This window comes from Haliotis cracherodii, unplaced genomic scaffold (assembly GCF_022045235.1).
Source record: "Haliotis cracherodii isolate W230 unplaced genomic scaffold, xgHalCrac1.p SCAF_8, whole genome shotgun sequence".
In the NCBI taxonomy this organism is placed as follows: domain Eukaryota; kingdom Metazoa; phylum Mollusca; class Gastropoda; order Lepetellida; family Haliotidae; genus Haliotis; species Haliotis cracherodii.
Window position 1 is genome coordinate 12,517,023 of NW_027266341.1, and position 16,982 is coordinate 12,534,004.

Genomic DNA, 16,982 nt, shown 5'->3' on the forward strand with positions numbered 1-16,982 from the left:
AAGTCTGAAGTAATCCCTTTGTGACAAGTTTGATGTATCGGTCTCTGCAGGATATTTCTACATTGTCGAACCGACAGTACTATTGCACTGACTGATTTCTGAGTGTAGGGATTAAGTGGGTGCTTCCTTTGTCTTGGGTTTCTTTGATAGGATTCAATAACCCCTGAAGTACTGGCGTACTGAAATACCCAAAACAATCTTTAGCTTTTACGTCCATAGAATTCCTGTATCCATAATCTGTATTTACTTATACTGGTACTTCAGATCATGTTCACCAAATTGAATTCGCGATTTGTGTGGACGGAAACTTGAAATTGACTTGAAATTTGCTCTGAATCATGTAACATAAATATGACTATAAATATTTCTCAGACAACAGAATGTAAGTTTACCAGAGATTGAAGCAGACTTTTGTAATCTACAGAGATGACGTTCAGATTAAATATCTTGAATCTTGGTACACTGGTCGATGGATGTAGGTCACGCTGTTATACGCATAACGAACAGACAGCAATGCATCGGGTCTGCCCGAATATAATCGAGTAAACATCGCCATAGCAATAAAACAAACCTGGCACCCACGATATCCACCACAACAGGAGTGCCCATCACCAAAACAGAAGTGTTCTCATAGATGCACAAACATGGTGGAATGCTATGACATCAAACAGAAAGTGATTCTCTGTATGGAATTTGACAATGATCAGTAGTAGTTCTATACTGAAATAGATAAAAGTGTGATAATAATATATAAAAAGAACTTTTCAATCAAACCGAGAAAATAAAAGTTATCGTTTGAAGGAGCAGCAGACAAATGGTTAAAAAGTACAGTCACAGAATATCTACATAGTTAGTGCCCTGGGTTTGGAATATGTATTGGGAGTGTACAGTTTGAGAAGGTCATTGAAATGTAATGGAATTCATCAACAACATTGTAGTTCATAAGAGCCATATCCACTTCCACGCCTTATTGGCTGGCGATGACCAGGTTCAGACTAAAACTAAAATATCAAAAAGATATTGGAGTCATCTTCAGTTTAAAATATTCTATTAACCCTTACTTTTGAGGAATATGAAATATATTTAAATGATAAATTATTGGACAACATGACAAGGTGAGTAGGGAGAATGGACTTCCGCGGGAATGTACTTTATTCTCTTAATGTTGCATACATATTTCGTATCACCGTGTAACATAAGAGAATGGTGAGGAATTATTGCTTTTGACAATTGTTACCATGGATAGGCAATATAAGACAATAGCGCACAAAATGAAGCTTCACTATTTTGTACTAGTTGGGATTTTAAGGTTCTGTAATTTGCATAGGCAAACCGATATCTCAACTGCTGCAGTATCTCGTCAACAACAAACTGTGAATAACGTCGGGAAACATTATAGCGCTGGGGAGTAGATATTTAGACGAGACATGTGGGTGATACTACTGGTCACAATCGGCTGATACGTACAGGACAATGAAGTCGTCGCCCAGTGATTGGCATCAAGATGATTGCTCATCACAAACGTTCTAGAGAGCTGTGGACAGGATGTCATGGAGTCAGACAGTTGCGTCATTGGCGGCACACAATGCTCTGTGATGAGTCTCGACTTGGGTGAGGGCTGGAATCGTGTTTGGAGACGTGTTCATAGGCTTTACCAGTACTGTACCGTATAGCAGAGCACGACTGATGTGTTGTTGGCTCTGTGATGTGCTTCTTCTATCACCAACATCTGTAGGACAGACCTCATCCAACTTGATGGTCGACTCTCATTATGATAGGTTGTTAGGTTGTTAGGCCAGTCGTGGTGCCCTTTCAGCATAGGATTGTCATCAGTGTGACCTCCATCACATAGCTCGTATCCAAACGTCCCTTCTGTTTAGGAATCAGAGCACTATGGTCCTTCCTGCAAGAAGAATAGCACAGGATGTCAAGGATGCCAGGACAGTTTAGATCAAGTCAAATTGTCATAGCTTTTATAAATGTTAAACCCTCATATACACTCGTATTATGGGCCATATGACCTGAAGTACAATTGAAACTAGAACATAATATATTGTCACGTGAATATAATGACATTTCATTTTCTCGAATCTGATATTTAAATTTTGTTTCCGATGACAATGATTACATGTACATTTTGTGGGTTGATAACGTTAATCATTAACAATTCACATTGACAGTTATTATTCAAGAAAAAAAGTTATGTAGATCTTAACCTCATATACGTGTTACACTTTAATGTCACCTTTGTACATACACTAAATTAACAACAACAATATCTTTAGATTTTCAACTTTTTGCATTGAAATTATGCAATGAAATTCTAAATTCACAAAAAATCTTATTAATGATAATGGTAAGACAGATAAATACATTTTAGGCTGAAGCCGTTACATCAATGTAATGTAATTGCTAAGATAATGTTAAGATGAAGCAGTTTCATGACAGTTTTGCATAGATAGAGCTTTCAATCTCTGCATAAATATTCCCACAAACATTTTGAATGTCACCAATATCCAGTGCACTCCACACAAAAGGAAAAAGCACATGAAAATATAGGATTCCTTACTTCGGCTACCCTATTATGTTTACCATTATCAACTGCTTCAACAACTTTGATCACGAAAGAGGATTTCTGCATTATTCCATTCTATAGACTTTATCCAGTGTTTACCTAACTGACTATGTGCAAGTATAATGCAGCATCCTGTTTCACCACGAATTGATTTATCTGAGGTATATTTACCAATACACACAACACGTTTGAAACATGAGATATATACGTTTATTTTACGAACTATTTTGTGCACAAAAACTGTGAAATGCATATAATATTAAATGGCTGAAAGACGAGAACAGAAACCAGCTTGTGATTGCGATATCAAATAATTAATTTCCATCCATGTTCTCAACTTGACACAAAATTAACTAACTAATTAATCGTCTTTTTTCCATGATTTGTAAAACGGGAAGGTCACGAAGTTCCAGGAAGAAAGGAAACTGCCTGAATCTAAAACTTTATTTCAAAAGTGGAATGAGGAAAGGTCTCGTTGCATATCAACTAGTGTAGGAGCAAACGAATTATGGAGAAAAAACCCTCCACGTACACCTGGAAAACTGTGAAACACGCCCTTCAGTTATCTTCTGTGTATATAAACTGTAAGACCTGAATACCTGTTTCCCCTTTTGGAACATGACCAGGTTTCTTTATCCTTACTTCATCACCAACTGGAGTTTTTCCACCTCTCAAGTTATCTGCTCGCTCCTTTAACTTCAGCTGCTTTTCTGTGACTCGAGTCCTGACGTCAGCATGACCTTTGTTAGGAGTCTTTGTGACACCTGCAATGTCAAGACCTGTTCTCATCTTCCGACCATGTAGTAGGAATGAGGATGATTCTTCAGTAGTTGCATGAGGATTTGTGCGGTAAATGCGGAGAAATTCTTTCACTAAAAGCTTGAGTGGTTTACTCTGGATTTTAGCAGGTTGCATTGTAAGCAGCTTTTCCGATTCCTGTTGACACGCTCAACAAGCCCATTTGCTTGTGGGTAGTACAGAGCAGATTTAATGTGCTTGGTATTTCTGTACTTCAGAAATTGTTCAAACTGAGTGGAGACGTGTCCATTGCCTGACACAATTTCAAGAGGGTATCCTTCCCGACTGAAGACTGTTTGTAAGAATTTGATGACAGTTTTTGTTGTAACACTTGCCGAGAATCCTACTTCTGGTCACTCACTGAAATAGTCAACCAAATAGCAAAACGACAGTCAGCAGGGGCTTTTTCAATCGGTCCCACTATGTCGATAGCCGGTTTTCCCCATGGTCTTTCAGGCCATGCTGTTGGAGTCATTGGAGCATATCTAGTTGAAGCAGGTTTGTCACTGGTATTACATATCTCACAGTTTGCTAGCTTCTCTTCGACTTTACGATCTCTTCCTGGCCACCAGTAGGGCTGGGAATTTGTCCTTAACAATACAATAGCCTCATTTGGCTTTCTGAAGTCAACACATACACAATTACCGTGCAAAAGAAGGATAGATAATTTCAATATGTCCCATACAAAACCTAAAGGAAAATTGTGTTTGGACGGTTAAAAATATAAAAAGTAAGATGGAAATAATACAATCATGCAAAACACAACTTTTAGACGGAAAAAAATATTGTTCCTCAAAACTGCTTGGGACATTGGGTATTAAGGTCGTTTTCATTCTGATCCCATTTCATATGATTTCTCAGTGTACCCGAAATCGGAGGTAGAGGGTAGACTGGGGGTGGGGTTGGGGGGGGGGGGGGGGGTGTGGGGGGGTTGGGGGGGGGGTGTTTGGGGTTGGGGGGGTTTGGGGGGAAGGGGGTGGGGGGAGGGATAAAACTTCACCGGAATCACACTCAATCGGGAAGGGGAAAGCTACAAGTCACGTGGTTTTTTGTGGTTAAGGTTGTGTGTGGTTAAGGTTGTGTGTGTGGTTAAGGTTGGTGTTGGGTTTGTGATTGATGTGGTGATATGTTTTATTTCTTATGTGGTGAGGATGGCGTTGGGGTAATGATTGGGTTGGTGACGTGGGGGTTGTGTGTGGTTAAGGTTGGTGTTGTGTTTATGTTTGAGGTGGTGACGTGGCGGTTGTGTCTGGTTGAGGTGGGTGTTGATGTTATGTTTGTGGTGGTGGCGTGGGCGTTGGGTTTGTGTTTGTGGTGATGACGTGGGGATTGTGTGTGGTTGAGGTGGTGACGATGGGGTTGTGTGTGGTTGAGGTGGCTGTTGTGTTTATGTTTGAGGTGGTGGGATGAGAGATGGGTGTGGTCGAAGTGTGTGTTTGGGGGAGGGTGTGTGTTTGAGGTGGTGACGTGGGGGTTGTATGTGGATGAGGTGGGGGTGGTTGAAGTGGGTTTTTTGTTGTTTATGTTTGAGGTCATGAGATGACGACTGTGTGGGGTTGAGGTGGGGGTTGGGTGTGGTTGGGCTGATGGTCTGAGTGGTTGGGATTGCGTTGTGTTGTTGTCGAAGCTGGGTGTCTGCTTGGTGGACCTTCGAGAAACAGACACTTAATACGTGGAAACAGTATTCATTTCTTTTGCAATAATGATAACATGTATCTGAGAATTGTACAAGACAATGTCTAAGTTTATAAAAGCATTTCTTTATACGTACCTGTCAGAAACGTTAGAAGAAGCTGACTTGTAATGTAGACATGTTTCATTGATAAAAGCCATGCCCAAATGTGACTATATACGTTGGTTAAACGCCTCTTACATGTTGCAACAGCTGCAACACTTCAGTGTCCGAGATCACCGAGATCACCGACTGAGACTCACCACACAGGACACACGAACTTGGAAAACAACTTCAAAATGGACCTCTCAAATCACAAGTTATCATATTACGTTGTGTATGTTGTGTCTCCAACAACCGACTATCACAGATCATGTTCAGTGTCGTGTCTTTATATTTGTCGGTATATGTTGCCGTGGTCTGGAATGGTCAGAGTATTGCGAAAGGACCAAAACCAATATCAAACTACCCAGCAATATTACCTTTCTTTCTCAAGTATAAAGGTTTTTTATATTAAATTTGTTTTTTTCCAAACTTATTTGGCATAAACTTCAATATAGGTAGTTGGACGATGGCTCGTTTTACACACAATAACGGAAGTACGATTGCTAAACTATACCGAAAGACAATTGATTTGTTAGAGAAATAGGTTTTTTCTTACGAACAGCGGTGATAGATTCTCGTGCTTTTTTTAATTTCACTTATTTGTAAAATCCCCACCCCCCAAAAAACAAGAATTGTCAAGACATATTATTTCTTTTCACATTTGAGATACGATGTTTTCGTCGGTTTATCACGTAAACCAACGAAATATATATAAGGCTAAGCATTATTTTTAAATGGATATCTTCTCGTGGAATCGCAGCTGATTGTTAATCACGATCAGTTCTACAACATTGTTATTTTTGTCAAAATATTATCAGTACTGCTGTAGGACTGTCACGTTATTCTCACTATGTAGGTAGAAACTTAAAACTATTACAATTTCTAAGTAAACTCAGTATGTTGAACGAAAGAAATAATTGAAATGAATGGGTTCACGCTTAAATTAAATGTTGTATTTACCGGTCTCATTTTCATTGTTTTGAAATGATATTTGCTCTGTAAGTTTAAGGATGTGACACCAGTTTGCTGTATTTATAAACATTAACAACATGAAATGGGTTTGTGTAATATCATATCATAGCTATAGTAAAACGCCGAACGTTAGATTGTAAAGAGCGAGTGCAATTATTACAATTTATGATATATAACGAACATGCGCTGTGTGTCAATGCTAAGAAGATATCATGAAACCAAAAGAGAGACTTTATAGTCCCATTTTATTAGCAACACCATCACTGGTGAGGAATAACTTTGATCGAAATATCCTCTCAGCAACATGAATATGGTATAATAGTTTGCATGTACAATGTATCACACACAAGTACGGTGAAAATATTGTTTTGACTTTTAAAAACACCAACTGAAGTTTGATTCCCACTAAACATTTTCAGCCTTATATTCTTATATTCTGCATGGTAGCCTAGTTCGGTGGAAACTGGACTTTTATAGTCAGTTAACGCTCTTGCCTCGGGGGATGGACATAACCAGCCGATGGCAGATTATCTGATCATCCACGCTTGGAGTTGTTGCATGAAACAATAAGCATAACCTCCCAATGTGATGTGTTTATTTATGTAGATGTGACGTGGATGCATTTAGGTGCATTTCAAATCTGTTGGTTCTGCAGGCTGATCACCAGGAACGTCGACACGTTGTGGGAACTAGTGTCATTCACGCGTAAACCCTAAGATAGATTACACTAAGCGCCCCATCCCCGCTACTGACAGTCACGCCATGATACACATAACTTGATAAATAGAGAATCTCACCCAAGTGTCTTTTGATATCAAATATATCAACACGAGTTGATAAAAGTGGAAAAATTCCGAGGCTTGCCGAGGATTTTTGCCACTTTTATCAACGAGTGTTGATATATTCGATATCAAAAGACACAAGGGTGAGATTTTATTTATCATCCAACATCATTCTTCCAACTTTTTCAATTTGTAGAAAGTAATTAGCAGTGTCTTCAGTGTAAAAAGTACAACTAACAGCTTCAGTAGCAGAGCCATTAGTGATGTCATCTGATTGTGACGTCATGGTAACCAGTGACGTCACAATGGTCTGCAAAGCATTGTGATGTACTTTCATTGCAGCGATATCTACAGTGTTGATCTCATCCAAGCGATACCTCCTCTGGGAGCCAGTTTTGGATGATAAACATAGTGGTCACACACCTATACTCCCTTCAGTAACTATATCCTGCAGTGTAATGTCGCGGCGGAGATCCCCTAGCCTAATTGTTAAACAGTTCGCTCTGACCCAGTGTCAACTTAGCCACAGTGTTGGTGTCCCCCGCTAAGTTATGGTGGAACACTCTGTATGGTAATGCTTACTCACACATTCACTCACTCACTCACTTGAAAGTGACAAAACGCTTTCCAGTTTCACAAGAAATCCTTTCGCTCGGTCAGATACCATAGAAAGTCCACTCGCTTTGTAAAAACTGGTATTTAACGAGAATGAGTGTAGTATTCTCTATATTCATAACGTGTTCGCGTTAATGTGCAGTGGATATTGCCGTGTTACCTCCCTCGCGCACCCCAGGGAAACTGCCATCTCCATGCCGTGCTCTCGTGGATGTTACCTTGACCTCCTACATGTACGCCCCACGGTTACTGCCCTATAAAAACTCCCTTGTCACGTTACGTTAAGTGAGTGAGTGAGTTGGGTTTAACGCCGCTTTTAACAGCATTTCGGTAATATCAAGGCGTGTCAGCTTAATGTGGGAGGAAAGCCCGAAGTGATGCAGGTCTCAGACGTTTACCATTTCGGTGAAACCCACGAGCACGGGGATGGTGCTGACAAACCTAGAAACATAATCAGGGTGAACCGGGATTCGAATCCACAATCATAGGTTTCTGGGGTGCCCAAGGGACGCAACTCTGCACAGCGAATCTGGGCGCCTTAGACAACTGGGCCACCCGTGCCCCCGTTAGGTGAGTGATTGACTATTTCTCTACGTATGTCACCACAAACGGGCTTCACACATTGTACCCATTTGGGAAATCAAACCAGCGTCATCGTCGTGGCTAACCAACGGTTAAACCACTTGGTTGCACCACAGCACCGAGAATACACACAGCGGAAAACGACGGGAGACAGACAACTGAATCAGAACCTGCCTCTACACTCGATCAAGTTGGTCATGTCTAACATCTGTCACATCTGTATCATCTGGCTCAGGTGTACCATCTGGTTTATGTGTAACATCTGGGACATGTGTATCATCTGGTTTATCTGTATCATCTGGATCCTGTGTAACATCTGGGCCCTGTGTATCATCTGGTTCATATGTACTATCTGGATCCTGTATAACATCTGGATCCTGTGTAACATCTGGTTCATATGTACTATCTAGGGCATGTGTACCATCTGGGCCCTGTGTATCATCTGGTTCATATGTACTATCTGGATCATGTGTACCATCTGGGCCCTGTGTATCATCTGGTTTATATGTACTATCTGAATCATGTGTACTATCTGGGTCCTGTGTATCATCTGGGTCCTGTGTACTATCTGGATCCTGTGTAACATCTGGGGCATGTGTATCATCTGGTTCATGTGTACTATCTGGGGCATGTGTACCGTCAGGGTCCTGTGTATCATCTGGGTCCTGTGTACTATCTGGATCCTGTGTAACATCTGGGGCATGTGTATCATCTGGTTCATGTGTACTATCTGGAACATGTGTATCATCTGGTTTATCTGTATCATCTGAATCCTGTGTAACATCTGGGCCCTGTGTATCATCTGGTTCATATGTACTATCTTGCTCATGTGTACCATCTGGGCCATGTGTATCATCTGGGTCATGTATACCATCTGGCTCATGTATACCATCTGGCTCATGTGAATCATCCTGGTCATGTGTGCCATCATAAACAATTTCAACGAAAAACATTTCAGAATTGAGTATCCTCGTCAACAAGTGTCAAATATATTTACATTTTTTAAAATGTTTCCTTTCAGTTGTAAAAATATTTCGTGTTTGGGAGGAAATATATTTTATAGACAAAACTACTAGCCACATGTTGATTGTTTATTTTGCTATTGGTATATAACCTACATAACACAATTCGTGTGCAAAAGAAGGATAGATAATTTCAATATGTCCCATAAAAAACCTAAAGGAAAATTGTGTTTGGACGGTTAAAAATATAAAAAGTAAGATGGAAATAATACAATCATGCAAAACACAACTTTTAGACGGAAAAAATTATGATGAAGAAGTTACTCTAATGTGTATAATATATCATCATTTTTAACATATTCAGGCCATGCACGTTCTTATGAATTATAAGAGTTTTATATAGGAAATAGGAACTCTACTGAGAAGGTGCTTAAGATGAGGAGTCACATGTGCACGATATGCCCTTCCCTGGACGTTTGAAGGACGTGAACCTGGGTGCTGGGCCTGTTGCAGGCCTTGATGACGAATACGATGATGCCAACAAAGATGCAGAAGCCAATGATCCCTCCCACAGATCCGGCAGTGACACCAGTAATCGAAACGCTGGTTTTGGCTCTGGAGACAATACAATGGAACTGTTAGACATTGTCGATCTACAGAAATTGCAAGAATGTATTGTTCTATTGTTTACAATCGGACAAAGGTTTAACATTGGAATTGTTGAAGGGAAGGTATAATGAGGGCCCTTCTGTCAACACTTTGTTCTAACTTGGTATTATAAGTTGTAGTAGTATCACGAAGGGTACATGTGGATTTATGTGTCCCGCGTTAGGTTTAATATCACGAGCCGGAGGCTAGCAGTATAAACCAAACAAAGGACATATAAATTTAAATGTAGTCCGTGATAATGGTACAACGAATTATCTTACCCCACAAATTCAAAATTGATAGACAATAGCTGTTCGATTGAGCTGAGGTCAACTCGTTCTTTGTCACGTGACTTTCGCTGACTCGGAAAAAGCGTGCGGCTTTTTGCTTTGAAGTGGGGTATAAGGGATTTATTCTCCCTCTACGTGCACCCTGTCTTGTTCGTGGCGGGGTATTAGGGATTTGTTCTTCCGCTGAGAATGTTTTGCCCTCCAAGGCGGGATACATATTAGCATTTTACCAAGATCACGTGAACTAATCCGATCTCATCATTCTAACATGGAGGTATGATAATGACATTTATATTTCACGACCCCCTACTAGTATACTAGAGTATAGCGTCCGCCCGGAAAGCAGAAGGTCAAGGGTTCGATCACCGGCCGCGTCTTACCAAAAGACGTTAAAAGATGGTACTTGTTGTTGCCCTGTCTGGCGCTCGGCATAAAGGGGCTAAAACAAGGACTGGTCGGCTCGGAGTCAGTATACTGTGTTAGAGTGGGGTATTTATGTTAAATGCGGCATGGTATCTCAGTGTGCTAGCACTATAAATCGGCATCAATCCGGACAAGCACAAGCAGCCACACAAACACACACACGTACATGCACGTCGCTATATAAGTGCAATAACCTTGGACACGACGTTAAACCCCATTTTTCCTCGGGCATCTTCATTCATACCAGACGGAAAATATGAATTGGAAACATCGTTCAGAAACGACAATAATTCAAAAGAGTTTCAAGTCACTCACGTGCAGCATTTAGCTGTGTACAAGCTTCCACAGCAGTAACCAGAGCAATAGTAGGTTTTGTAGTAGGAACTGTAAGTACTGTAATATCTTTTACAGTACTGTCCGGCATAGACGCCTGTAACATGATCATACCATATAGGTAACATAACATACTCAACATATTACACGTTACACAGCAACATTGTGATACTGTGTTGTGACAAGTTACAGGTTGAACAATGACATTGTGGCAATGTGTGGATAATATATTACAGGTAGCACAGTTACAGTGTGTCGGTAACATATTATAAGTATCACAGTTACAGTGTGTCGGTAACATATTATAGGTAGCACAGTTACAATGTGTCGGTAACATAGTACTGATAACATAGTGACACTGTGGCATTGTGTAGATAACGTATTATAAATAGTATAGTAATACTGTGACACTATGTCGGTAACATAAACAGGTAGCACAGTAACATTGTGACATTATGTAGGTAACATGTTACAGATAACGCTGTAACAGATAACATCACAGTGATGACGTGAGTCATTAATAAAATTTGTATCTTTAATTGTGAAAATACATTGATTACGTTACGTTGATCAGAAGCGTAACCACTCATGTTTTTCTGTGGAAGAGATATAACCAGCATTGCACCTGGGACCTGACATTTATAAAGTCGTGTATATTGAATGTTATACAGAAGACTGAGGTACATGTATATAGAGAAGAAACTGGTGAATACATATAACAACGGAAAAAGCAGGTGTTGTTTAATATTCGTGATTTGATAAAACGCTGTCGCCCTCGTGTGTCCAACACAGACCGAAGTTCTGCATTTCACGAGATTTCCACTTTCCATTTTCATCAATTATCCATAGCTCTTTTCAAGTAGTTTATAGGGATGGCTAGAAAAGGCTGAGCCTACGAAGTATCATGTATAGTATACAGCCTTATAGATGTGGGCAGCTCAGTTCAAAATCTAAAAGATTTTCAACTACCAACACTTTGGAAAATGTTGATAAATTATATTACTTCCGTGCATGATTATGGGTGATCGACAACTCACAATACGTCACACAGTCAATACACTTCTGAGAAATGAACTGGGCACGACAAAGGTTTAAGCAAGCTGGGATCCAAGACTCCTGATCAGAAACGTTCCAGGTTCATCATCTCTCGTGAGAATGTACGCCGTCGTTTTGAAGCAGACCCAGCTGAGCTTGTTGATTTGTAACCATTTGTATCCATTGATGAGTCTCGGGTTCACCACCATCAGCCAGAGACCAAACAACAGCCAAAGCAGCGGAAACATCCAACGTCTTTTCTTCCTCAAAATGGCAAAGTCTGTTCCACTCCGAAAGGCCATGCTGAATTTATGCTAATATGCTTTGACAACTGCGTAAGAATACATAAGGATAATACGTGGTGGAAACACGCATGAAAGGTCGGTTGTTCAACCGTGTATAAAGTTTATGTCACCATGGCACCAATGCATGGCCGTGGTTGTGGCTTTGAACACATTGAACAAACTCCGTATTCACCAGATTTGCACCTCGGGCTTCCGCCTCTTCCCAAACTAGAAGAAAGAACTGCCTGGCAAACATTATACACATGATTGCAAAGTCATTTCTGTGGAGGATTGTTTACCTCACCAGGAGGAAGCCTTCTACACCATTGGGATTCACTCCTGTATCGTTGACAGAAGTGTGTGGACTCCGGAGGGGATTATGTTAAAATATAGTCATAAAATAGCACCAGTTAAGCAGCAAGGCTCAGAACTTTTCAACCTCTTGTAACTTAAATATATTCAGGCCCATATTGGTAAAATACGAAAACCTCAATATATGTCACTTATGGGATAAACGGTGTGTATAATTTTAATTTGCGCCTGTTGTTGAGTATTTGATACCTGGAAATGCCATTTGGAAACCATCTCGTCGAACAGACATATGTCGACATTGTGAGATGCTACAAAAGTATCGTAGCGGCATTGCTAAGGTAATACAATCCCGTGACAAACTAAACCCACAACAAACATCTTATGATAACTGTTGATCAATATAATGAATAATCCATAATGAAAGCGAAAACCATTTCTCAAAGACGAATGCCAATTTGCTCAAAATCGGTAATGATAACATTTATACTTTTATATCATGAATATTAGTGATCGGTTGTGACAAAACATATACTTATTAAGAAAATGAAACATTCACAAGATTACTGGATTTCCAATCCCATTTAAAGCCCTTTTCAACAAATCAGATTGAGCCACACACACTCCTTTATTATACAATGCGTTATACCGGGAGTTTTTAACTCTTACCTTGGAAGCTAATGGTCAGCAACAGCATCCAGGTTAGCATCATGCTCGTCATGTTGTGTTGGTAAATCTTCCAAGACCAAATGCAACCCAACTGGCAGTTTAACCAAACAGCAGGTATACTGGTGCCCTGATTCAAAGCATATACATGTACACTTGTAGCGGTTCACAATGGAATCCTAGAAGAAACATTGTCGCATTGTCGCATTTTTTTACACTTTTTGCCTGTTGATGCCAGGGCGACACTGCAACAACGCGACAACGTCCCGTCTGGGGTTCCATAGTTAAGGATTCAATGTAAATAAACTAGTTTTATGACGAACCGATACACCATGTACTTCGTCTTGGTGACAATGTTTTTCCAAGTTGTTTCTTTGTCTCATTAAATAGTATTATATTTCTACAATAATAAAAATTCATTTTGACAATTGACAATTTATTGTTGTTACCCTATACAATGTAGGTATTAACCAACGTGTGGGGCTACTGATAATAGTGTCGAATTCTGTTTACCTGCAGCTGTGCCACAACTTCGGGTCATATCTTAGGATGTACTCTATTCTACGGAGATATGCAATATAATGGTAGAGTGACCAGCCTAATAATAGGCGAAGTGTAACATAATATTCGACCGATATATATTAGAGAGGTGGAGAGAAGGCAGTCAAAGATAAGGGAGGGGGAAGAGAGCTAGAGAGAAAGGGGGAGAAAGAAGAAGTAGAAGAAGAATGAGAAGGAGGTGGAGAGTAAGAATATGTTTTCATTTCAATGATATGTCAATTGTATATCAGAGCGAATAAAATAGTAGTAAGTATTATACCTACCGTACGTCACACCCTGCTTGTTTAACAAGCAATAACTTCTTGTGTTTGAGCGATGACTTGACCAAGTGGAATCTAAGTACATATTGCCGAAACATTGCCCAACCTGCATTAACACTGAATCGTAACATTAATGATTGCGTAGATGCAGCCTCACGGCATGCAATGGCAATAAGGGCACGACAAACATGTTTCACGAGTTAAATACTGGATTAAAACATGTACATTTAATTACACAAACATAAGCGGGAGGTCTGCCCAATGTTACACAAACACTGCAAATTAAAAAAACAGGAAGTATGACTGGCATATCATTAAGACAGACATGTTATCAGATTTATGCATGTAGTTTTCAAGACCAAAGTGATAGGTTGTGTTCTCTAAATACGCATTTGAAAACACGTGTCTCTCACTGCCCTTCTAGAAGTTGATACTAGTAAGGAATAATGAAACTATTATAACAGTTTCTGATTTACTTCACGTTGAGTTGAATGTTGGCGCGCGGACAGCGTCCGCCAAAGGACATGGTAACACGAGTAATACTCAATTACAACGCCAGCGTCGTGGATATAAAACAATTAATGCCACGTTGTAACAGGAAGAACCAATACGTCCATTACGTGACTCCATGCTGGGACACGGGTAGCACTGTGAGTCAAGACGTAGCACAAGTTCTAGGATGCCTCCCCTGTTAAGATGCGGGTCTTCAGCCACCCGTACTTGTCGTAAGAGGCGGTTAACAGGATCGGTGCTCAGACTCGCTGACTTCGTTTATGTCATCGTATCTCAATGGGTAAACTCATGATGTCAGTCACTCGATTGTTTGGTCCAGACTCAATTATTTACAGACCGACCTCATACAGCTGTACTATTACTGCGTGCAACGTTAAACAACACACACGCACACGCATACACGCACACGTACACGCACACGCACACGCACACACAAAACTCAACTGCTTATGTATTTTATAGTATGGACATTTTATTCAAATTCAGGGGTGGTCGGGTAGCATAATGGTTCAAGCGTTCGCTCGTCACGCCGAAGACCCGGTTTTTGATTCCCGACATGAGTACAATGCGTGAAGCCCATTTCTGGTGTTCCCCGCCGTGATATTGCAGGAATATTGCTAAAGGCGGCGTAAAACCGTACTCACTCACTCACTATTCAAATTTCAAGAAACTTTATGCTTTTCATCATTAAAGACCTCTCATTCTAGACATTTTATAGTCGACATGATGCGCAATGCTCGATGGTAACCTATGTCATGACCTTTACAATGAGTTTTCATACGCACTGGCACTATAACTTGTAATGACATTGTGTGTGTGGAGGGTGCTGACGGTAAGGCAATACACCTGGTGTCCTGGTGTCATCCTTCAGTGTTCCATTCAGGTTTCAATACAGTGTCGTTTTTACGCCCTACATTTTGGCAGATATTTGAGATTTTTGCCTGGCATCCTGACACGGGGATCGGTTGGACAGGCTGTGTACCTTGCCTAATTGTGCCCGAGGACGTGGTATGTTGACTTGCCTCATTGTGCCCGAGGGCGTGGTATGTTGATTTGCCTAATTGTGCCCGAGGGCGTGGTATGTTGATTTGCCCAATTGTGCCCGAGGGCGTGGTATGTTGACTTGCCTAATTGTGCCCGAGGACGTGGTATGTTGACTTGCCTAATTGTGCCCGAGGGCGTGGTATGTTGATTTGCCTAATTGTGCCCGATGGCGTGGTATGTTGATTTGCCTAAGTGTGCCGAAGGCGTGGTATGATGATTTGCCTAATTGTGCCCGAGGGCGTGGTATGTTGATTTGCCTAATTGTGCCCGAGGGCGTGTTATGTTGACTTGCCTAATTGTGTCCGAGGGCGTGGTATGTTGACTTGCCTAATTGTGCCCGAGGGCGTGGTATGTTGACTTGCCTAATTGTGTCCGAGGGCGTGGTATGTTGACTTTCCTAATTGTGCCCGAGGGCGTGGTATGTTAACTTGCCTAATTGTGCCCGCGGGCGTGGTATGTTGATTTGCCTATTAGTGCACGAAGGCGTGGTATGTTGACTTGCCTAATTGTGCCCGAGGGCGTGGTATGTTGACTTGCCTAATTGTGCCCGAGGGCGTGGTATGTTGACTTGCCTAATTGTGCCCGAGGGCGTGGTATGTTGACTTGCCTAATTGTGCTCGAGGGCGTGGTATGTTGATCATGCCACCTGAGCTGATTTGCCTAGTCAAGGCTCCATTATTTACGGGCTGCCTGTGATAAAACAATAAACTAAATTGTTCACAGGATGTCCTGATAAAAATCGGAAAGGAATGTTTGGCTCGTTTGACAATAAACCCTATATTTCTTCCCTCTGTGTATTAGATAAGGTGCTGTAGTGTATGTATGGCTGTTATATACACACGACAAGCAAGGCACAGGTTTTTTTCGTGTTCCGTAACCTCAACGTTTATATCCTCCTTCAGTTTCATGTCACGACTGGCCCAGACTTCTAGCCTGCCTAGTTGCGCTCCTCCAGCGTGCCAGAATCCTGTAATTGTTGGTTAGAATCCCAAATTCAGCCTGATAATGATATTCAGTTTGTCAGCAACATAATACGTACGTTTATGTAATTCTATGAATATTCTTAGGTATAACAAACTGTGATGTATTTATTTCACGTGGTATGTTAAATCTCTTTTGTGTAATATGTTAATGTCAAATAAGATGTAATATAATGTCAGGTTTTAACGTATTGTTCTTAGTACTATTTACAGATTTAAAAAATGCAGCAAAGAGGATTTGGGTGATCAGGCTTTGTTTGGCTCAAAATCAGCTAGGGGCCCTTGTGCCCTCTACACGCACCCCAGACAGCGAATAGTCGAACCCAACAAGAATGTGTCGGTGAATGTGAGGACTTCCCACACTGCAGGCTTCTGCATTATCCAGATTGCCAGAAGGACTGTATTCCGGGCAGCAACCACGGGTACTCTTCCACAGTCTGTCAACAGATTGGGAGGTACCAAACATAAGGCACCAGGAACAATGGGCAGTCGGACATCTTGGCACTTGGGAAGCAAGCGTGACATTTCAAAATCGAGGTCCGCATATTTGCCATATTTTTCCTGAATCTTGTC

General features: G+C 40.9%; 2 protein-coding genes across 2 annotated transcripts; both read right to left on the minus strand.

The window, feature by feature from the left end:
- Positions 1-8,507: 8,507 nt before the first annotated feature.
- On the minus strand, positions 8,508-9,011 carry LOC139450808 (uncharacterized). Its single transcript, XM_071232647.1, has one exon. The coding sequence runs from the start codon at positions 9,009-9,011 to the stop codon at positions 8,508-8,510; it is 504 nt and encodes a 167-aa protein (XP_071088748.1).
- A 495-nt stretch (positions 9,012-9,506) lies between these two features.
- LOC139450127 (uncharacterized) lies at positions 9,507-13,106 on the minus strand. The gene is made up of 3 exons (XM_071231778.1): positions 13,055-13,106; positions 10,740-10,854; positions 9,507-9,678 (listed from the first exon to the last, which is right to left on the minus strand). Exons 1-3 carry the CDS (start codon positions 13,104-13,106, stop codon positions 9,507-9,509), a joined length of 339 nt encoding a protein of 112 aa, XP_071087879.1.
- Positions 13,107-16,982: the final 3,876 nt, after the last annotated feature.